We start from the raw sequence: 23,622 nt of genomic DNA on the forward strand, positions 1-23,622 counted from the left end.
CTCACGTCGAGAGTCACTACTGCACAGTAGCGAACTCCCCTTCTCTTACGCTGGATAGCGTACCACGACGTAATCTCCGTGGGTTTGGTAACCGACAGGAAGGGTCTACGGTCGACTTACCCTTTCAGAAGCCAAACTGGCTACTCGATAGACCATCCGCACTCTCCGTGCGTATCAACAACCTGTTGAGGATTATCTTCTCGAGCACTTTCTCCGCCGTATCAAGCAGGCATATTGATCTATATACCGACGGATCCCCCGGTTAGACCCATCGGTGACCCAATTACCGTACCTGGCGGGTTCCCGGTAAGGATCCGCTATGATGGCGATATCCGTCCCCCATTTAGCATCTGTCTGATACAGCAGTTGTTGGGCTGCATCACAGTGGTTCAGGTTTAGCTGTGTTACCTGCACTGTGATTCTGCAGCACGCTTAAACGCCGGGCACCTCGAACCCCCCATGGGGTGCTTGCTGTTCACAGCTTTGGAACAAATCAAATAATTGAGAGGGTTCGTGCAGCATTGTGCCTTATGTCCCTCCAATCCGCAGCGTCGGCAGAGCTTACTTATTTCTCTAGAGCCTTTGCAGTCCCATTGCTTGTGCCCCGGTTCCAGGCACTTGAAGCAAACTTCGAGTTGCTCGTATATTCCCACAGGGCACTCTGACCATCTCACCTTGACGCTCCCTAACTTGACTACCTTGGAGGCGTCCGCTACAGAGAGCGGAACCAATGCTACTTGCGTCCTTGCTGGACCTTTCTGTAGCCGAACGGCTGCGGTGGGCGTCTCCACTTCACACTGTCGCCGTAGTGCCGTAACGAGCTCTTCGACTTCGGTGATCTCGTCCAGTTCTTTAACCCTTAGATTCACCTCCGTCGTGAGTGTCCTCACCTTGACCGTCTCGCCTAGGACTTCCTCCTTCTTGTAGGCGGTGCCCTTTTGCGAGACGCCCCGCTTATGCTCGAGAATCTTCTCGCCCGTCCGGGTACGTCTTATTCGACGTACGTCGGCGCCGAGGTCACCGAGCTTGACGTCACTCCTCATCGCTTTCAAGACGTCCGAGTAAAGCTCTATCCAGTTAGAATCCGGAATCATTTATTGTATTGCAGCGGCACGGAAAGTGACCACTGCAAGCATTATTTTACAGCGGCTTGTCTACCTAGGGGCCCACTGTGGTTCTGTGGTATAAATACCACTGTTCTGTGGTATAAATTTCATGGTGTTTTGTGCAGCAAGTCAAAAATTATTCCAGATGGAAGCCGAGAGGAGAGAAATAATTGTACACACCCCATTTGATAATCCTGCTCATCAACGGTGCAACCTACGTCAACATGGATTTAGGACAGCTTCCTGATTAAAAATGCTGCATGGCAACGGCACGAGGAGTTGTTCCTGCGAGATTAAGTTTGCTTTTATGGACAAATTTGCCAAAAAACTGATGATTTGACAAGAGATATGTTGCTGCAGAGCAAAGACCAAAGTGTTCGTGACGAATAAAACTATGGACTCTAAGCTGTATAAGGAGGAATGTCTCAAAACCGCGTACTAAGTTTCATGAAAGCCCATGAAGGTCCCTGAAGTTTTGGCCGGATTTGGCGAGTTGCCACTACAGCCGGGAAGTCATCCAGTTGTACCGCGATAATAACGTAGATTTCAACAATAAAAACATAATCCACCCAACTGCCCACAGTTCCGACCCATCGAGACATTTTGGGCAATAATGAAGCGGAAGCGGATAAACAGCTCGGGACGCGACTCAGATGACCAACTGTAATGTTGTAGCATTCTACCGATAAAATTTTGAATTTTCTATATAAAAAAAAATCAATGAACTCAAAATCCCACCTATTCACTGTCAATGTCAAAATCAAGTCAAAATTTCTCTCACACAATACACTACCCCTAAGCAGAAAACACGAAACATTGTAATATAAAGCTAAAGGCAAAATCGCAGATAGGCTCATTATTTCCGAGTCTTTGGACAGAGCTGCAGCAACAGGGAGCAGAAAACAAAAATCGTGGATGTATTCCTATCCCAGGCAAGCAATCAATCTCGAGCAAGCGAGCCGCAGCGTGGATCACCGATAACCAGAGGCTGGCCTCTTTCTATCTTATCGGCTGGCAAGCGAGCCACGGGGAGTTTGCCCTTGCCAAACAGCAGCCCGTTCGACCGGCTTAGTGCTAGGGTCAACCGACCCGGAGTTTTTTCGTCGCTTCATCCCATGCTTGCTCGATCTGGTGTTGCTTGACCGAGAATTGCAATTATCATTGCAGCTCCGCTTCCACGTACTAAAGAGTTACAAAGAGAGTTAATTACCTACCTAGCTGAAATCTGTGCGCTCTAGTTCCAGTCCAACAGACAAAATAGGTAGAAGTGCAAAATAGTATCCGTATTCTAAGTATCACCGCGTGTGCATAGAATGAAGTAAAACCGATATATGTTATCGAATACAGCTCCCATGTGAGGTCGGTTTTTTGGTGATACGGTTTCATCGTCCGTTGGCGCGCAAAGTTGGCGAGTAACATCCGGGGCGATGGCGCAGCCTGTTGGCTGCAGCAGTGACCAATAGCTAGCTAGCAACGCGAGTGCGAGAGAGCCAGTCTCCGGCACCATGAGAAAAATGGTAGAAGTGCACACGAACAGAACATGAACAGTGATCGATCGATATTTTGAACAGTACTGGCCAGTGCGTGCGTTAGGTCCTAATTAGGGAGTTAGGTTAAAGCTGAAAACTAGGGGTAAGTGATTAAACGAATGATTTGGCCGAATTTCAGATCAGAGAATAAAATGTTGTTAAATAAAGTTGTGGAATTTGTGTTAGCTAAAATTGTTGCGTAAGATTTGTTGACTTGAGAAGTGTTAATTTAGTTTTTTAATTTTGCTCGTGGTGGTGAATTTTTAAATTTTGATCGTCTCTCTATCCTTCCATTTTCGAACCTGCGACTTACCGGCGGGTGTTATCGGGCAAAAGTGTTAGTACGTAACAGGAGGTCGGCATTCAGGAAAACCTGATTGGCTAATTTCTAATAACGAGGACGTTTTTTTTTATTAAATATCCACACATTGGTGGAATTTTCATTGGGCCACCTGGAGAACGTAACACAACACGTGGGCTTCGTGGCTGTGCGGTTGACGACGTCAATCGTCTAGACGCATGTGCTAGGGAGTGTGGGTTCGATTCCCGGTAAGGAGGAAACTTTTCGTGATCGAAAAATTCTCCACTGGTCCACTGGGTGTTGTGTCCTGTCCGTTGTCTCATGCTAGGTGTTAAGTGTTCAGTCTGTACGACCCCTGGTCGAAGACGGTGTTCTTGTCTTTTTTTTAACTTGTGTAACAAATGTGCCAAGGAAGTTGCCTCCGGAGGTGTGCAGCGTTTGATGAGAGGAATAAAGAAGAAAGTGTAAATTGTCACTAGAAAACTACCCAGTCAACACAATAACGCATATGCTAGCGAATAAGTGTACATGGTGGAGGCGATATAGGCGCATTCCTCCATTTGACTGCATGCAAAATGTGCGTATATGGCCTCCACTTTGTACACTTATTCGCTATGGTATACGATCTTTTGTTTGCTATGTAGAAATCATTTACATTTATATTTTTTCCTTAAAGTACAGTAAATTACCTTTGTTTTGATTTATTAACCTTATTTATATGTCAATCAGTTACCTAGATACAGATGTTTTATTATTCCGGATTCTAAATGAACATAGCTTTACTTAGCCTCGTCCGTCTTGATAACCAGGGGATCGCCCCTGGAGCGATTGGCGCCTACCCTAGACTTCTTGGTACCCTCATTCGCCTGGGCCTTGTGTGTGTGTTTTTTTGTCTTCCAAAGCAATGGAGGGGGAATCTGGTATCGTGGTATCGTGCCAGCGCATTGCCGGCTTTCCAGGTGGCCTTACCACGCCCTATGTCCTCGGAAGGTGGGAAGGGTCGACTACGCGCCTGCTTCCCTCTGCACGGCTGGTATCAAGAATGATGATGCCGCGTGCACCCCAAATTGAACCCCCCTGCGATAGGGTCTATTCGCCAACACACAGAGGGACTTGCCGAAGCAGTGCCTACGCTTGCCCCAGCCTTGACGAGGACCCTTTTCCGTCTTCGGGCTCGGAACCCACCTGGTTGACCGACGCTGCGAAAGCGACGATACCATGTTGTTCTTCACGCGGCCACTTCTTCGATAAAAGGATCGAGTTCGGCCACAGGGCACCGGTACGACCTATGAAGCCGACTCCGAACCCTTGGACCACCTTTTATTTGCGCCTGAACTAGCCATTCCTCGAGTCCACGCGCCACCTTCTGTGTAGCTCAGAGACGATTAGGACGATAGCCGATAAAACGGCATTCCAGCCAACTTCATCTTTACACATCCTCCGGACTAGGTTGTCCGGGGTAGTGTCCAGACTACATGTGGCAAGCATGTGGTCAGGTATCAGGTACCAGAACGTCGGCTCCAGGGGCACGTTCACCTCAATTCTGGAGAAAAGGAAGTGAACAAAAAGGAAAGGAATATGGATGGGAGAAAAAAGGGGAGTTTGGGAGAGGGACCCTTGAAGAGGGCATACCACGTATACAACACGTACAAAAGCTCATAGCTCCTTACCACAACGGGTTATGAACAACAGAATACTTTGAAGGTTCAGATTTCTGTAGTCAATTTCACTTAGTAAGTGTTTACCAAATATTTGGAAACGCAGTTGCGCATAAACTGCTATCACAGCCAAAAGATTCAACACGTTAAATATTTGCCATGTGATAGTTTAGTCGGCAGTGTCCTGTCAAGACCTTGACTACAACACTGCAATTCTGTTTAGACAGATTAGCTAAATAGTTTGCCATTACCGGAGATGGCTCTCGGATATACAATTTTGTTTGTCGACATGAATCCAAACTACTCCAATACCTTTTGTGCTGAGTGGAAGCCCGAGAGCTAATCAAACGCTTCACCCAACACTTAGATATTGGAATAGCTGGCTCAAGACCAAAAAAGTCTTGTGATGCTCCAGGGCGAGCTAACTCATCAGCCAATTCGTGTCCAGCTATGGAAGAATGGCCAGGTACTCATATAAGGTGCAACGTATTAACTGAATTCAGTTACTCAATTTGAGTTCGACATGCGATTACTAACTTCGACCTTGAGTTGGCCGAAGCTAGGGCTTTGATAGCTGCTTGGCTCTCTGAACAGAAGTTTATTGCTTTGCCCATTATGTGTTTCTGCAGTGCGGATTGCACTCCACACATAATGGCAAATATTTCCGCTTGAAAGACAGTGCAGTGTCTACCCAGTGAGTGGGACTGTTTCAATCTTAGCTCACGCGAGTAGACACCTGCACCTGCTCTACCTTCGAAGAGGGATCCGTCAGTGTAACAAACAATGCTGTCCGACAGACTTCTCTCCAAACAGCCAGATGTCCACTCATTCCGCAAGGGGAATTGTGTTGAAAATGCCCTATAAGGAAAACTACTAGCGAGTGTGAGATCACTTGAAACTAGGACAGTTCTGTCCCAATCAACCATGAGTTGTAACAACGAAGTGTGTGTAGAACTGCGGTTTGCAGGATTCTCTTCCATGAAACCGAGAACCCATAATCGATAAGTACAAGAATGTGCTTCTTGTTTGAGATGTATGTGTAGTGGGACCACGTCGAAGAGAACCTCGAGAGCACCCGGGGGAGTCGAAGAGAACGCACCAGTCATTGACATTAGGCACATCCTTTGAAGATGGTCTAATTTAGACTGAATTGTCCTCACTTCACCCTTTTTCCACCACACAAGACATCCATAAGCCAAAATTGGTCGTACAACTGTTGTGTAAATCCATTTGATATATTTGGGTTTAAGACCCCAAGATTTAACAAAAGTTCGTCTGCATTGGCCGAAAGCCATACACGCCTTTTTAATCTAAACTCAATGTTAGGTGTCCAGGACAGCTTGGAATCAAGAATTAGTCCCACATACTTTACCTGATCCGTTTAATTTTTTTTTTTACTGTTTTTATTTGCTAATTATCTAATACATGCATTTATCTCTTATACTAGGTGTTCCGTGTTTTCTTAACACTATCATCCTTATATGCTATGTTACGCTTTTAGTTATTATTAATACATTTCAATTGCCTCTGGCAGTTAGGATATTTCCTCTGGTTGAATTAAACCATGTAGGAATTACAATGTTTTCTACTTAAACTAAACTTAACCTAATTTATACTAAGGGTACAAGGAGCTAATCGTTGCAATAGAAGATTGCAACGATTTTTGTCTAAAATTGGAAATTATTTTGTTGGACATTTGTTGCAATGTCTCAATATTAGAAATTCTATGAAGTTCATTGGTACTATACCACGGAGGCAACTTCAGAATCATTTTCAAAATTTCATTTTGAATCCTCTGAAGTGCCTTCTTTCTGGTATTGAAGCAACTAGTCCATATTGGCACAGCATACAACATGGCTGGTCTAAAAATTTGTTTGTAAATCAAAAGTTTGTTCTTAAGACAAAGTTTTGATTTTCTGTTTATAAGTGTATAAAGACACTTAATATATTTGTTACATTTGGCTTGAAGGCCTTCAATGTGATTTTTAAAAGTTAATTTTTGATCTAGCAGAAGTCCTAAATATTTAGCTTCGCTAGACCAATTAATTGGAACCCCATTCATAGTGACAATATGTCTGCTAGAAGGTTTCAAATAAGAAGCTCTCGGCTTATGTGGGAAAATTATAAGCTGAGTTTTGGAAGCATTCGGGGAAATTTTCCATTTTTGCAAGTAAGTGGAGAAAATATCCAAACTTTTTTACAATCTACTACAAATGACACGAAGGCTTCGCCCTTTGGCTGAGAGGCCCGTGTCATCTGCAAACAAAGATTTTTGACACCCTGGTGGTAAATCAGGTAAGTCAGAAGTAAAAATGTTATACAATATGGGCCCCAGTATGCTGCCTTGGGGAACACCAGCTCTAACAGGTAATCTATCAGATTTAGAATTCTGATAGTTTACCTGCAGCGAGCGATGATCCGTTTCATTGATTTCAGAGTCAAAAAGATGTAATGGGCGAATACCGTTACGGTTACGTTTTTCCGTGAAAAGTACAATAGATGTTTTATTCGGATTAACCGAAAGTCTATATTGGCGACACCAACTTTCAACTGCCTGAAGAGCGTTTTGCATCAGGTCGAATAGAGTAGTATGTAATACACAAACCGACTATCATTATTAGATAGTCGTCGGCAAATCCATAGGTAGGAAAACCGCCATTATTGAGTAATCTCAATAGCGTATCTGCAACAAGGTTCCACAAAATTGGAGATAATACTCCCCCTTGGGGGCAGCCACAGACACTTAATTTCCTAATCGCTGCTTGACGTAGTGTGGAGTAGAGATGTCGGTTTTTAAGCATCTGGTAAATCCATTTGATTTTTATATTAGGTAGTCCATGACAACGTGCGGCATCCAATATTGCATCGAAAGACACGTTGTAAAAAGCACCCTCAATATCTAAGAACGCACCTAAACATGATTGCTTTTGAGCAAATGCTTTATCGATGTCGTAGACAACCTTGTGTAGAAGAGTCACGATGGATTTTCCAGATTGGTAAGCATGTTGATTAACATGAAGAGGCATGCCAAACAGTCATCACAGTCAACAAGAAATGAGGACATACTTATGGCTCTAAAACTCTTTGCTTCTCCATACGAAGCACGTCCTCCTTTTGGGATAAACTTTACAGTGACATCCCACCAGGATATGGGAATATACCTAGTAGCAAAACTGCATACTAAAAGTTTCTTAAAAACATGTTTGATATGCTCAAAACCCCTCTGAAGAAGAACGGGATAGATCCCATCTTCTTCTGGAGATTTGTAAGGAGCAAAACTGTTCAGCAGTTATGATTCTACGAGCCTGAGCCCAAGACCCGTAGCTACATGAAAAGACATCAGGAACATCCGAAGATGCTATATCTACACCTCCAGGGAAATGTGTATCAAATAAGTGCTCTAACGCTTCTTCGTCAGAAGAAGTGTAGTCGCCATTTGGCTTGCGAATTTCGCCAACTTGGAAATCCTTGGATCTCGCAAGAATTTTAATCAATCGACTGGCTTCACTCAAATTGGAAACATTTGAACAAAGGTTTTTCCAGACGGATCGTTCAGCAGATCGTAGAGCCTTCTTGTAAGCTTTGCGAGCCAAGTTGAAAGAATCCGTCCCTGCTGAATGGCGCTATCCTAACTGAGGCCATTGCGAATTACGATAATACACTCCACAACTCCTCAACATTTATGTGAACAGCAACGATAAAACCAAGTCAGTATCGTATCAAGAACGTCAAAGACGAAACACAGAGTACACTGTGAAAAACGCATAAAGCGAATCCATATAGGTGACAATTAGATGAAAAACTAAATAAAAACATACTCATAATCCCACCCTTATTTAACCTCAAGTTGAGATTGAATAAGAGTAGCCGATTATTTCGGAAAAGCAAAAAGGCAACTACGCCATAGCTCCGGTTAGCGCGGTAAGGGCTCAATACTGTGAAGGGTGCCCCGGTGCTTCACAGGCTCCGTTAGCGGTTAGGTTCTTTTTAGACCCCCCTAACCATTCATTCATAGCACACCAAGAATTAGGGGTCACCTGTAGGGTGGACTTTTACCACTGAAACAGGCAATCCGTAGCGTTATTAAGCGAGCCTGGTAGTCATATGGCTACTGCTTCTGCCTCATACGCAGGAGGTCGTGGGTTCAATCCCAGGTCCTTTCCATTTTCCTACTTTGTATCTTTCTCTATATTTCTCATGTTCTAGCAATCGCTAGAACTGGAAATGAACTTCCAAGCCGTTTCCATTACTATTCCTATACCTTCAACTTGAGTATTCTAACAGTAATCTGCTAGAATTGGAAATGAACTATAGAGCTCGTTTCTTACATCCAATTAGAAATTCCATCAGTTGCTTTCTCCTATCTATCACATTGGCAGCTCGTTAACCAAGACGGACCTCTGCCTCTCGAACCTAACCCAAAAATTCCAACAAATTCCGCATGCACTCGTGGCAAGTGCAGAGGTATATTCGGCTTACAGTGGGCGAGTGATTGCATCATCATTTCCTCCCCCTTCCCTACATTGACTTGCATTCTGACGTGGCAGGCGCCAGTATGACCTAACAAATGAGATCACCAGTACTTGTACATTGAAGATGTGTGCTAGTCCCAAGCAAACATCTGTTGGTTCCCTGTGCAAGAACAGCTGATCTGGTCATAATGGAGTAGCAACTACGAGCAGTCAATCAAGCTCAAGCTCAAGCTGAAACAGGCAATCCGTAGCGTTATTCTTAGCCAGACAACCGGCTGCCGACACCGCACGGCTATCTAGGCTGTTCGTGGAGAGAAGTTGACATTGACTTTACGTCAACTCTCAATGTGGCCGAACACCCGTCAATTTATTTGTGCCTGAACTAGCCATTCCTCGAGTCCACGCACCACCTTCTGTGTAGCTCAGAGACGATTAGGACAATAGCCGATAAAACGGCGTTCCAGCCAACTTCATCTTTACACATCCTCTGGACTAGGTTGTCCGGGGTAGTGTCCAGACCACATGTGGAAAGCTTGTGGTCACGCATTGTGCGAAAACGTGGGCACACAAACAACACGTGTTCCGCCGTTTCCTCCAAACCTGCGCACACCGGACACTCGCACAAGGCCAAGTGTCCGAACCGGTGTAGATAGGTGGAAAGTGGCGTCTCTTGACCCACGTACCTATCTCCGGTATCAACCAATGTGTCCATCTACCCTTAGTGGAACTGTCCTACGCACGCTGCCATTTGACCATTGAGGCCAACCTGACAGTCCTACGGATGCCTCTCGTGCCGCGCAATTCGAAGCATTCTATGTCCTCACCGATAACGATATCAATAGGCACCATACCGGTGATGACGCAAAGTGCATCGTGCGACACGGTACGGTACGCGCTCGCAACTCTTAGCCACATGAGCCTATACGTACTCTCTAACTTCGTTTTGTAGCAGTTAATACGCAGGGCTGTGCCTCAAGCTGGAAAAGTGTGTGTGGGCGTGTGTGTGAAAAAGAGAGAGGGCGAGAGACAGTGCGCGTATGTATGCGTGTGCGCGACAGGCAAAACCTACACGGAACCACGAAACAACACACTTTACGGTTCCTTTCATTCAAATCCGCCCTTGCGTGGAAGAAGCCAAAAATAAGTAAAATGCGAAAAAATCCGGTGAGTACTTTGCCTTTACTCCCGTGTTGAATTTTCACTCACTATGAAGTTTCACCAACTCAAATTTATGTTATTTTCACTCACTCGAGACTATGGTGAAAACAACTCAAATTTGGCTTCTTTCACGGAACAACATACGTTGGGTCGATGCAGCTCTCTTTGTTTATAATATCATTAATGAGAGGGAGTGAGAAAACTACCTAATATTGAGTTAAAAATTTAAACTTCGTACTCAAAGTTGAGTTTGTTAAACTTTTTTTAGGTTCTTTATTTTTTCTGTGTACAGTTAAAAATAAACTTTTCGAACTTTGAACCATAAGATTTATTGGCCAAGATTGGCAACGAAACATTAAACATTATTTGTTCGTTGAACTTATTGGAAACTAATGACTGCATTCGACTAAATATCTTTTACGATTTTCATAGGATTCGACGCATTAAAATCCATTTTCAACGCATCATCAATTCGATTAAGTTTTACTAAGACCAAACATCTTTTCTACCATATGTCATACATTATGCGGAACCAAACACCCTGTATGTATTTCATATAACATACGAATTATTTAATGTCATTATTTTTATTTTCCAGAGCATCGCTCAAGTGGCATCGAGGCATAATTATTTGATTCGATTGCCTTTAAACTTGTTAATACGACAAACAAAAACGCTTCCCTTAGAGAAGCAAACAGCGAGGCAATTCATGTTTGGATACGAAACTACCTTAACAACACTTGGGAATACCTTTTTGCCTAATTGGATATCATTTAACAAAGTAGGATTGATTGATAGAGTAAGTACATTCATTTCTCAAATGAACATCAATAAATTCAACTTTATTTTTAGATGTACGATTTTGACGACGATTTCGAAACTTTTTATACTGGAGTAGGCGATGAATCACTTTCAGGCTTATACGAAAGTTACTTAGGTTCTTCAAAATTAATACAGTGGGAAGGAGAGCATTGTAGCAATATAAGGAATGCATCAGATGGAACAAAATTCAAAAGCTTTATAAAAGATGATGAACAATTATTGTTTTTTAGAAAAAGTATGTGCCGCCCCCAAAGAATGGTAAGTAATTTTAACCATGTGAAAATATTTTCCGTAAAATATTCACTTAAAATGTTTGAAGTCTAGTCGGTCTAAATAATTTTACCAGCTAATTGTAAGAAGAAATTGATGTGCAGTAGGGATAGTTGTAGCCTGTTGTAGCTAATGCTTGCACGTTACGGTAATAAGGGAAGATCCATAAAGTACGTCACGCAAAAATTGGCGATTTTCAACCCCCCCTCCCCCCTTCGTCACACTTTTTGTATGAAACCTCTAAAATTTTTGTATCGTCACGCAGCTCGAAACCCCCCCTCCCCCCTAGGAGCGTGACGTACTTTGTGGATGGCCCCTAAGAAGCAGCGAAACGTTAAAGATTGTGCTAGCGTATTGAAGGAAGGCGTCAAGAACGGCGATTGTCAAACCGTGGAAAGCCAGCGCTGCTCATGATTTCATAGTTGACGGAACAACCATTTCACTTTTGGGCCAAACACAATTGATACGTTTGCGTGCGTTTTGACAGTTTTCCCATGGAAAAACTGTCAAAACGCACGCAAACGTACCAATTGTGTTTGGCCCATTTCGCATGCATTTAAGATGATTTAGGAATAAACATTGCAAATATGAAACATTTTCACCCGAAGATGCTTAAATGAGATTTGAAACATGCAACGTATCGATATTACAGTGGTTGAACTACCCTAGTAAACGTGAGTAAGTCAAATTCGCTGAAATTTTGAATGGTTGTTTCGTAAACTATGAAACTATCTTACTGTCCGCAAGGGTCAGATGGACCCTTGGCTACTCCCCTGGACACTTGTCTGGTCACGGTGTCCATTTGGGGTTGGCTCTACAACAGCCTCGTTTACGATAGTCTGATTTGTTCGGGTCGTTTAAGTGTAGTCGTGTTTCTGAGAGAGATTGATTAACTTCGGTGGACTAGCTTCCCTCGTGGCTTTTGGGAAGATGAAATACAATTTTTTTCACAGAAAACAAGCAAATGTAATATTTTAAATCTTAACACTAGTCAACTTAGTTCAGACGAAGAGAACAATTTCATATTTACAAGGTGAGCCGGCCCAGGGCCGAAAACCTCATTAATAAAGAAATAATAATAATAATAATAATCAATAGGATTTTAAGTCAACCGGCGAATGAGATCCACAGAGCCTAATCCCCTTTGGCATTCAGATTGCCCGGGGTAGATGAAAATTCCCAGCACGCTTGCTGAGGAAGTGCCAAAACTCTATAATAATAATAATTTCATATTTTATTGTGGAAAACATATTTAAACTTTAGATGTTTCACGGGAGTAAATTTTGAAGAAATTTATTTTAGCGTGTAACTAGACCATTGAATCATAATGTATATTATAAATTCAGTAGAAACCCGAATTATAGCCGCTATCGAAATTGGATTTATCTCACAATCCATACGTTAAACCTAATTTCGGAAGTGGTGCGCTGTATAGCACATCACCAAATGAAAACAGCGCACTACTTCCGAAGTTAGGTTTAACCTATGGATTGTGAGAAAAATCCAACTTCGTTAGCGGCTATAACTCGGCTTTGCACTGAATTGATAATACAACATGTATACTTGCGTTTTAATTTCTACCACTCTCTTTCTCTGTACAATAACTCTGCGGCCGATCGGTGAGCACATGGTGGTCGACATTTAGCAAACAGGGTTGATCATCAGCGACGGCGGCAGTGCAAGGGGCACTCTTAACAGCATGCGGGTTTCGGATCTTGTCTCCACTATACCGTGCCTTGGGGCACGTGGGGCTTGTCTTCAACAGCAAAAATCACTTTTCTTCATTCCCACTTTTCTGGCTAGGGAACCACTGGTAACACAGGGGCCGAAATATAGCGAATGGCCAACGTTCCGTAATGTCCAGGGAGTGGTACCGTATCGCGCGCGCACTTCTCACTATAGTCCAACACGAGCAAGGGACACCCAGGCTGACCGTAACAGTTTAATTTCAAACCACAATTTTCGTATGTCCTTGGACTAAATTCTTTTACACTTTCATACAATTTTACACTCTTTCATCCCATACACAACACCCTCTTATTCATTCCCAGTGTACTTCACTCATTCATCTATACATCACGCAGTCAGTCATAAATATTCAGTCAATAATCATTTTTACACTGATCCACATTTATTCCTTATTACCTATTTAGCTTACTTCTACTTCGGGTACCCTTTAATTATAATAGATTACCTAATTTCTACGTGACTCATCTTGATGAGACTCGCGAACGTAATCAAAGTGGAAACATTATCTCATTTCCTTGCTAGCGTCTCTCTCGTTAGTCCGAGAGAATAATTTTGAGAACTACTGAAAGAAATAGCTGATCATTCGAGAGGTTGAGTGAAAGTGGCTGCATACCAACTTTACGTTGGCGACACAGCCCTGAAAGTCGACTGATTGACGTTTCTGATCGGTCCCGTCATTCTCGCGACTATTTGGCCGGGAGACGTTGAAGCTCAATTGATTAATGTACCTAAATGCTCCGAGCATATGGTATCACAGTGTGACGTCATACGTATGTAGCCACGGCTGCGTCCGGGTGAATTTCTTCCATATTTGACAGGTATCGGTGCACCTGTCATAAGACGAGTTTATACAATCCCATTGAATTCCACCACTTAATTGTATCTTGACAGATACGTATTTCGACCTCAAAAGTAAGACCGTCTTCAGTGTCTCGTACTTGACTCGACTTGAAGAAAATGATCGCAGCTTACACTATTTATTCTATGCGTAGGTATAATAATTTATCTAGGTACTTATCTTACTACGGTGCTTATTTCTACTCGCTTGATGCGCTTAATGCTTAGGTATAAACTTGAAGAGCCAGGAACTACCATTTCCTACCACTACCATTTTCACACTGTTGGGCTCCACAAAGGATAGAGTAGAAATGTTAAATAAGGCCGGGGTTTATCAAATTAATTGTTCACAGTGTGATAAAGTATATGTAGGTCAAACAAAAAGATCGTTAGATGTAAGGTTCAAAGAACATATTGAAAGAACAAAGAACGACTTTGATTACGTCGAAATACGTATCTGTCAAGATACAATTAAGTGGTGGAATTCAATGGGATTGTATAAAATCGTCTTATGACAGGTGAAAACATTCCACTAAAAAGCTCAAAATAATTTTCTTATTCAAATAGGTATCGGTGGTTTGTATATAAACAAAGGTTCATCCGCTTGCTGTGGGAGATAGGATGAACCTCATGAACCTACCACCGATAAATGTCAAATTGAGTTCATTCGATTGAGTTTTTGAGGTTATGTTTATTTGATGTAAAACCTTATTGAGTGCTGCTGTGTTTACGTGAAAATTTGTATTTAATTTGTTTCTAATTTTATGTCGTACGGCTACTTTTGGATGGTTGAATTGGTTGGAGAGCGATTCGTCAATGATGGTGTTTATTTAGCCGGGTTTTAAGTGCACTGCAGGCCAGATCCCAATGTTTTTGCCTGTAAGGTCTTCGAGCTCGTAGGAAGAGGTTCCTGGCGTCCGTACTTGGCGTTATAGTTCTCGGCAGCGCAAGACAGCTTCATATTCCGCCTGTAGATCAGCTGACCGGGAACGAAGGCTTTGGCGAACTTTCTATGCCTTCGCCAGATTTTTGGCGACCACTTCGTAGACATCGGCAAGCATCTTTTTCTTCCGCTCCTCTCGCTGCTCTGGAGTAAATACTTCGTCGTGTTGAGCTAATTGGTGATCCGTCCCCATCTCAGACTGCTCGTGGCCGTGCGTAACGAAAAAAAGTGTGAACCCCGTCGACGAGTGAACGCATGTGTTAAGGACCATTTCAATTTCGGCCACTATGGTGTCCCAATGGTGAAAGTGAAACTATCTCACTGTCCGCAAGGGTCAGATGGACCCTTGGCTATTCCCCTAGACACTGGTCTAGCCACGGTGTCCACTTGGGGTGGGCTCTACAACAGCCTCTTTTGAGCGATAGTTAAGTTAATTTACAGAGTCTTCAAGTAGATGTCGGGTTCCTGGTAGAGATTGGTAGACTAACTTCTCACGTGGTTATTGAGCAATCGATTAACAAAATATAACAGAAAACAAGTAGAAAACAGCAAAGAAAAATGGGGTGTAATATTGTAAAGAGTAACTTAAAACTAATAAATTTAGCTCAAACATGAAATTCATTGAAACATTTATTAAGAAAAAAACTTTTCATTTGTAATAATTAGGGGCCATTTGTTTGAAGTGTATTTAGCGTGTCAAATGAACATTGATAATACTTGCTTCTTATTCAAATTACACACAGAGATACATATTCGTTGCGGCCGATGGATGATTGTTCGTTGGTCGACTTACAGCTTACCTGCATATGGCTGGAGCACTCGATGACGACAGCAAATCCAGCGATGGATACTATCTACTGTCGGCGGGCAAAGGGGCTTGACTTGGCTCCGACGTGCCAGGGTGCCACTCAATTTCTTCGTTCCTATGATTGACGAAGGAACTACGGTGTGACACTATCTGGCCTATATGTAGCGAGTGGCCTACGGTACTACAGTCCAGGGAGTGGTACAAAAAACGCGTGCGCACTATTCACTTTGGTCCAGTCCGAGCGAGAGACACCTGAGCCGATGGACACAGACTTTGCTGTACACCACTACTGTCCACAACGTGCTTTTCGGTTACCCTTTCACACCATGCACTTTCCAACCATCGACTCGGACCACAATCACTTAGCACTGTCCGGACTATTGTTCGCACCACGCTCGCTCGGACTAATTTATTGTACGACTATGACCAAGCAGACCTAACTCGATCGAAATTTACTTTTAACTTTGTTCACTTTTGGTGTCTACACTTTTTCGATCGTTTGTGGTGCGATCTTGCATAGGTCCGTACAAATTTCTAATTGTAAGTGATTTCAATGTTCTGTGATGTACTAGCTGTTAAATTCTTCGCAAAACTTGATTGGGGACGAGGCAAATTTGCGGGTGTCACACACTTTCTTCACTCCTCTGGACCGATCGAAAAACTAAGAAAAAACTAAGCCGGGTCTATTGTTCCCGGGCCTTTTATATCCTATTCTAGCTGCTATAGTCATGCCCATCGCCATCAACTTCATTCTTCCTGTATCTTTTGCTGCGTTTCTCGTTGCGATATTTTTAGTACTGTTGAAGGGGTTTTGGTTGGTGTTTTGTTTTCATTTCAAATTTGAATTTAAATAAATTTAGTGGACTAGATTGCATGCAAAATCTTTACAAAATTAGACCCTAAGTGCTTGTTTTCTTTGTTTTTTTTTAGCATAATTTCATAAATATAGAAGAAAATATTTAATGGTAAATAGTGTAAATAAATAATTTAATTAATGTAGTGTAAATAAATCTTTAAATGAAGTATGTAAATAAATAATTTGATAAATAATGCGAATACATACACAGAGAAAAAAAAAGTTGGGATTCCAACATTTATCTAATTTCATTCTAAAAGTAAGGGAAATTTGGTATTTTTAAGAGCTGAACCTTTCCACTCAAATGCTAAATTGATAGATTTGAAAGTTTTTCTTTCAGTATAGCGTTCTGATACTGACAATGAAACTCTTAGATCAAAATAGAAAAAATGGTCAAACTGGCTTCGCAATTTCACTTTTTTGGCCGCACTGACAGGCAGAAACAATGTAACTGGCAGCCCACGACCATCCATCAGTTACAGTTGGAGGAAAAATGAAGCAAGTGCTAGCGGCAAGAAACATTTTCTTTTCACTTGAACAGGTATTTACTTAGACAGTTTTTTATAAGGCAGAAGTAATTTAATAAAGCATGTTATGTAATTTTTAGCACTGCACTTCGTCAACCCGCTGTTTATATTCCCGACATCCCGATGACTTCCCCGTGGAACTGAAGATGCCCAATACGACACAGAACGGCATAATCGAACTAATTCAGCATCACAACTACGATTCCCATAAGGATGATGATGTTTTCTTCGATGAATCGGCGAAGGTGGCAGCGAACTTGGCGTCGTGGGAAAGATCGTAGTCCTGGTGGCGTAGTAGCTCGATAATCCACATGATGTAACATGTCAACGATGCTTCCGGAGCGGTGTCAATCGCAAAATGAGTGGTATGAGAGCAATAGGGGAAGTCCCATGTAAATAAATCTCAATAAGGAAAATAAAAATAAAGAATTTCAAACACACATAACCTTTTACAAAATAATTTCATTTGATAATTTTACAATTGTATTTTACCAAACACACTTAAAATGAACATTCCCATCTTGTTGTTTGGAGAGCATAACTTGTTGAAATAATAGATAAAAACACATTTGGATTTGAGAGGAAAACTTTTATTTTAAATAACAGTTGGGTTTTGCCAAAGTAACGTTTTTTGCATTGGTAAATTTAACAGTCATGGTGGTAAGCTCCAACGAGGATAATACGCGAATCTCGTATTATCCTCGTTTTCGATAAGCATCAAGCCGTATTATCCTCAATTTTAATCTCGGATTTTCTGTTAATATGCCGATTTCGGCGTATTAAGATAATCCGAGATTTTCTTGTTGCACGCAGCCAAATCAAAACTTGCCCTCACACACACATCTGCACGTCCAGCAAATGTCATATTTTTCAGTTTGTTTTGTTTCCAACTCCGATTGCCACAATCATCTCCAAGTGAATATTTCAATTTGAATATTTTAAAATAATAAACCTTTATTATAATATGGTAAAGATGGGCTTTATCAGTGAACTTAAATACATAGCTAGGAAGCGTGTAAGTATAACAGGTAGTGAACATATTGGAACATTTCAACTATGACCATTTTCTTCCATTTTTGCAGTTTTTCCGGAAACAACCATAACAGCAGAGATCAGAAACAGCAAGAACGTATGCGGTGCTGCAGGACAAGGATTATAATTATGGTGCTGCTGGTGTTATCCTGGTTTACCTAAATGATAAATGGTTCAACGGTTAAACTATGCTGCTTAACAAGTTGTATGATGTGAAACTCGTAGATTGAGTGGTAAATGTAATTGTAATTTTAAATTGTAAATGTAGTTTCAAAAGCATGAATATAAAATAATCCTTATCAGAATTGTGTATTTCGTATAAAAAAAGAAGCTGAGTAGCAATCCTGCACACATTTTTCTCATATTATAATTAAGCCATTACCGTTTCCATTCAATTCTTCCAACAATTTGCAATTCTTCAGGGAATATTGATTACGAGAACGCCCCTATAACGTTCGAACTTACGTTTCTCCACTGTATGCTGGTAATTGTTTTAAAAATACTCAAAATAAAACCCCTAATTCCCAATATAGTATTCTTTTCGAAATGCTGGAAGAGATGCTGCTCGAGTAATGCATAGTAAGAATAGAGAATGTCCGAAAATTTATTATCGAATTCGTCTAAGAACGAAATATTCCGAAAAGCGTTCTACAAAGAATTCTTGGAGGAAATCCAGGAAGCATTTCTGGGAAAGTTCTAGGAGGCATTCTAAAGTAGTTGCATAGTAGGCATTCCTGGAGATGATTCAAAAAGCATTCCTGGAGCAGTTCTAGAAAGCATTTCTGGAGGAGTTCCTAAACATTCCTGGGAAAAAATATAGGACGAATTCTAGGCGGCATACCAGGCGGATTTGGATAAACACCAGTAAGAACATAAATTCCAAGAAAAACTACGGGAATTCCAGAAGGAGCTCATAGATCAATTCAAGGTGTAACTTCATGGGGAACTCATGGTATAATACAAGGAGGAAATTCTGGAGGAATTCAAAGAAAGAACAATTGGAGTAATTTCAGAAAGAACTCGTGACGAAAATCTAGCAGAATATAGCCGAGAGGAATTTCAAAAGGAACGCCTGGAAGAACTTCTAGAAAAACTCCTGGAATAACTGATGAAGGAATTCTTAAAGGAACTCCTGGAACAATTCAAAAAGGAATTATATGAGAAATTCCAGGAGGAAGCCATGGAGGAATTTCAGGGAAAACTCATGTAAAAAATTTATTTTGAGTATTTTTCCGGAGTTTCTTTTGGGATTCCTCCAGAAGTTCCTATTGGAATTCCTTCAGAAGTTCCACCGGATATTCCTCCAATAGTTCCTCTAGAAGATCTTAGAAGAAGAGGGTGAAATTCATCCAGGAGTTCCTGCTTGAGTGCTTCCAGATTTTTATTTGGCAGTTGCTCCTGGAATTGATTCTGCAGAAGCCCTCCGAAATCCTCCAGGAGTTCTTGCTGGAATTTCTCCAGCAGATCTTTATGAAATTCCTCCAGCAGTTCTTTGTGGAATTCCTTTAGTAGTTCATCATTACTCCAGACGTTCTTTCTGGAATTCCACCAGCAGTTCTAAATGGAATCCAACAAAAGTTATTCATGGAATTCCTCCAGGAGTTTCTTCTAAAATTTATTTAGAAGTTCCTTCTGGAATTATTCAAAGATTTCCTCCTGGAATACTTCAAGGAGTTGCTCTTAGAATTCTTTAAGGAGTTCGTCCTGGAATTCTTTCGGTTATTTCATCTAGAATTCCTCCAGATGTTTCTCTTGGAATTCCTTCAGTCTCTCCTTAAATTCATCCTGCAATTCATCCAGGAGTTCCTAGAATACTTCAAGGAGTAGCTCTCAGAATTCCGCAAGGAGTTGGAACTCTTCCGATTGTTCTTCCTAGAATTCATACAGATGTTTCCTCATGGATTTCCTCATGGAATTATTCAAGAACATCCCCCTAGAGTACCTCCAGGAGTTTATCTTGGAATACCTCCAGAAGCTGCTTCTGGAATTTCTCCAACAGCTCTATATAAAAGTCATCCAGGAGTTCAGCCTGAAATTCTTCAAAGAATTTCCTTTTGGAATTTCTCAAGGAGTTCCTTCTGGAATTTCTCTTGGAATTCCTTCTGGAGTTCCTCCTTGAATCCATCAGGAGTTCCTCCTGGGAATCCTCTAGGAGTTCGTCCTGGAATTCCCCCAGTAGTTCATCCTGGAATTCCTCCAGAAGTTCATCCTAGAATTCCTCCAGAAGTTCCTTCTGGGAATCCACCAGGAGTTCCTCCTGGAATCCTCCAGGAGTTCCTTCTGGGAATCCTCCGGGAGTTCCTCCTGGGAGACTTCCGGGAGTTCCTCCTGGTATTCCTCCGGGAGCTCCTCCAGGAGTTCCTCCTGGAGGATTCCCAGCAGGAACTCCTGGAGCATTCCCCGGAGGAACTCCCGGAGGATTCCCCGGAGTAACTCCTGGAGTATTCCTCGGAGGAACTCCTGGAGGATTCCCCGGAGGAACTTCTGGAGAATTCCCCGGAGGAACTCCTGGAGGGTTCCCAGGAGGAACTCCTGGAGGATTCCCCGAAGGAACTCCTGGAGGATTCCCAGGAGGAACTCCTGGAGGATTCCAAGGAGGAACTCCCGATGGATTCACAGGAGGAAGTCCTGGAGGATTCACAGTAGGAACTCCTTAAGGAATTGCAGAAGGAACTTCTTGAGGGATTTGAGGAGGAATTCCTTGAGGATTTCCAGAAGGAACTTTTGGAAGAATTTCAGGAGGAACTTTTGGAGGATTTCCAGTAGGAACTCCTGTAGGATTTCCAGAAGGAACTCCAGGAGGAATTCCAGAAAAACTTCTGGAAGAATTCCAGAAAAACTTCTGTTGGAATTCCAGAAAGAACTCCTGGAGGATTCTCAGGAGGAACTCTCGGAGGATTCACAGGAAGATCTCCAGGAAGATTCCTAGGAGGAACTCCTGGAGGATTCCCAGGAGGAACTCTTGGAGGATTCCCAAAAGGAACTCCTGGAGGATTCCCAGGAGGAACTCCTGGAGGATTCCCAGGAGGAACTGCTGGAAGATTATCAGGAGGAACTCCTGGAGGATTCCCAGGAAGGAATTCCAAAAGTTTCTCCTAGAATTCTTCGAGCAGTTCCTCCTGAAATAACTCATGGAGTTCCTTTTTGAATTTCTCAAAGAGTCCCTCCTTAAATTCATCCTGCAATTCATCCATGAGTTCCTAGAATACTTCAAGGAGTAGCTCTCAGAATTCCGCAAGGAGTTCGCCTTGGAACTCTTCCGATTGTTCTACCTAGAATTCCTACAGATGTTCCTCTTGGAAATTCTCCAGGATTTCCTCATGGAATTATTCAAGAACATCCTCCTGGAATACCTCCAGGAGTTTCTCTCGGAATTCATCTTGGAATACCTCCAGAAGCTGCTTCTGGAATTCCTCCAACAGCTCTATATAAAAGTCATCCAGGAGTTCAGCCTGAAATTCCTCAAGGAATTTTCTTTTGGAATTTCTCAAGGAGTTCCTTCTGGAGTTCCTCCTTGAATCCACCAGGAGTTCCTCCTGGGAATCCTCTAGGAGTTCGTCCTGGAATTCCCCCAGAAGTTCATCCTAGAATTCCTCCAGAAGTTCATCCTAGAATTCCTCCAGAAGTTCCTTCTGGGAATCCACCAGGAGTTCCTCCTGGAATCCTCCAGGAGTTCCTTCTGGGAATCCTCCGGGAGTTCCTCCTGGGAATCCTCCGGGAGTTCCTCCTGGGAATCCTCCGGGAGTTCTTTCTGGAAATCCTCAAGGAGTTTCTCCTTAAATTATCAAGGAGTTCCTCCTGCAATTTCTCGAGGAGTTCTTCCTGAAAATCTTCAAAAAGCTCCTCCCGGGAATCCTCTAGGAGTTCCTCCTGGGAATCGTGGATGGTTTCCAGGAGGAACTCCTGGATGGTTTCCAGACTCCTGGATGATTCCCAGGAGGAACGCTGGAATATCTCCAGGAGTTCCTCTCGGAATTCCTCCAGGAGTTTTTCTTGGAATTCCTCCAGGAGTTTTTCTTGGAATTCATCCAAGAGTTCCTCCTGGAGTTCCTCTTGAAATTCCTCGAGGAGTTCCTCTTGAAAATCCTTCAGGAGTGAATCCTGGTAATCTTCAAGAAGTTCCTCCTAGGAATCCTCCAGGAGTTCCTGATGTGAATTCTCCAGGAGTTTCTAATGTGAATCTTCCAGGAGTTCCTCGTGAGAATTCTCCAGGAGTTCCTCCTGGGGATCCTCCAGGAGTTCCTCCTGGGAAACTTCCAAAAGTTCCTCCTGGGAAACCTCCAAGAGTTCCTTCTGGGGATCCTCCAGGAGTTCCTCTTGGGGATTTTCCAGGAGTTCCTCCTGGGAATCCTCCAGAGTTCCTCCTCCGAGAGTTCCTCCTGTGAATCCTCCAGGAGTTCTTTCTGGAATTCCAACAGAAATTTTTCTGGAATTCCTCCAGAAGTTCCTCCTGGAGTTCCTTCTGGAAATCCTATAGGAGTTCCTACTGGAAATCCTCCAGAAGTTACTCCTACAATTATTCCAAAAGTTCCTTCTGTAAATCCTCAAGGTATTCCTCCTCAAATCCCTCAAGAAGTTCCTTCTGCAATTCCTTAAGGAGTTCCTACTGTGAATCCTCCAGGACTTCCTCCTGTGAATCCTCCAGGAGTTCCTCCTTGGAATCCTCCAGGAGTTCCTCCTTTGAATCCTCCAGGAGTTCCTCCTTCTAATCCTCCAGGAGTTCCTCCTGGGAATCCTCCAGGAGTTCCTCCGTGAAATGCTCCAGGAGTTCCTCCGGGGAATCCTTCAGGAGTTCCTCCTGGGAATCCTCCAGGAGTTCCCCCAGAAGTTTATCCAGAAGTTTCTCCTGGAATTCCTCCTGAAATTTCTCCAGAAGTTCCTCCTGAAAATCCTCCAGGAGTTCGTCCTGGGAATCCTCCAGGAGTTCCTCCTGGGAATCCTCCAGGAGTTCCTCCTGGGAATCCTCCAGGAGTTCTTGCTGGGAATCCTCCAGGAGTTCCTGCTGGGAATCCTCCAGGAGTTGCTGCTGGGAATCCTCCAGGAGTTCCTGCTGGGAATCCTCCACGAGTTCCTCCTGGGAATCCTCCAGGAGTTCCTCCTGGGAATCCTCCAGGAGTTCCTCCTGGGAATCTCCTCCAGGAGTTCCTCCTGGGAATCTCCTCCAGGAGTTCCTCCTGGGAATCCTCCAGGAGTTCCTCCTGGGAATCCTCCAGGAGTTCCTTCTGGAATTCCAACAGAAGTTTTTCTGGAATTCCTCCAGAAGTTTTTCTGGAATTCCTCCAGAACTTCCTCCTGGAGTTCCTTCTGGAAATCCTGCAGGAGTTCCTACTGGAAATCCTCCAAAAGTTCCTCCTGCAATTCTTCCAAAAGTTCCTTCTGGAAATCCTCAAGGAATTCCTCCTCAAATCCCTCAGGAAGTTCCTTCTGCAATTCCTTAAGGAGTTCCTAGGAGGAACTCCTGGAGGATTCCCAGGAGGAACTCCTGGAGGATTCCCAGGAGGAACTCCTGGAGGATTCCCAGGAGGAACTCCTGGAGGATTCCCAGGAGGAACTC

The 23,622-nt window shown here is 42.8% G+C and overlaps 1 protein-coding gene and 1 long non-coding RNA gene across 6 annotated transcripts in view; both read left to right on the forward strand.

Moving 5' to 3' along the window:
* LOC134211763 (scavenger receptor class B member 1) overlaps positions 1-23,622 on the forward strand; it is a 305,460-nt gene that overhangs the window by 110,973 nt on the left and 170,865 nt on the right. For all 5 annotated transcript variants that reach the window (XM_062688980.1, XM_062688976.1, XM_062688979.1 and 2 more), the window contains exons 5-6: positions 10,823-11,023; positions 11,077-11,304. In XM_062688980.1, coding sequence (XP_062544964.1) covers positions 10,823-11,023; positions 11,077-11,304 — 429 coding nt within the window. The remainder of the gene's footprint in view (positions 1-10,822; positions 11,024-11,076; positions 11,305-23,622) is intronic.
* Positions 17,708-18,373, forward strand: LOC134211767 (uncharacterized). The gene is made up of 2 exons (XR_009979087.1): positions 17,708-18,051; positions 18,119-18,373. It is a non-coding gene; the product is annotated as an uncharacterized LOC134211767 (long non-coding RNA).

This window comes from Armigeres subalbatus, chromosome 2 (assembly GCF_024139115.2).
Source record: "Armigeres subalbatus isolate Guangzhou_Male chromosome 2, GZ_Asu_2, whole genome shotgun sequence".
Taxonomy (NCBI): domain Eukaryota; kingdom Metazoa; phylum Arthropoda; class Insecta; order Diptera; family Culicidae; genus Armigeres; species Armigeres subalbatus.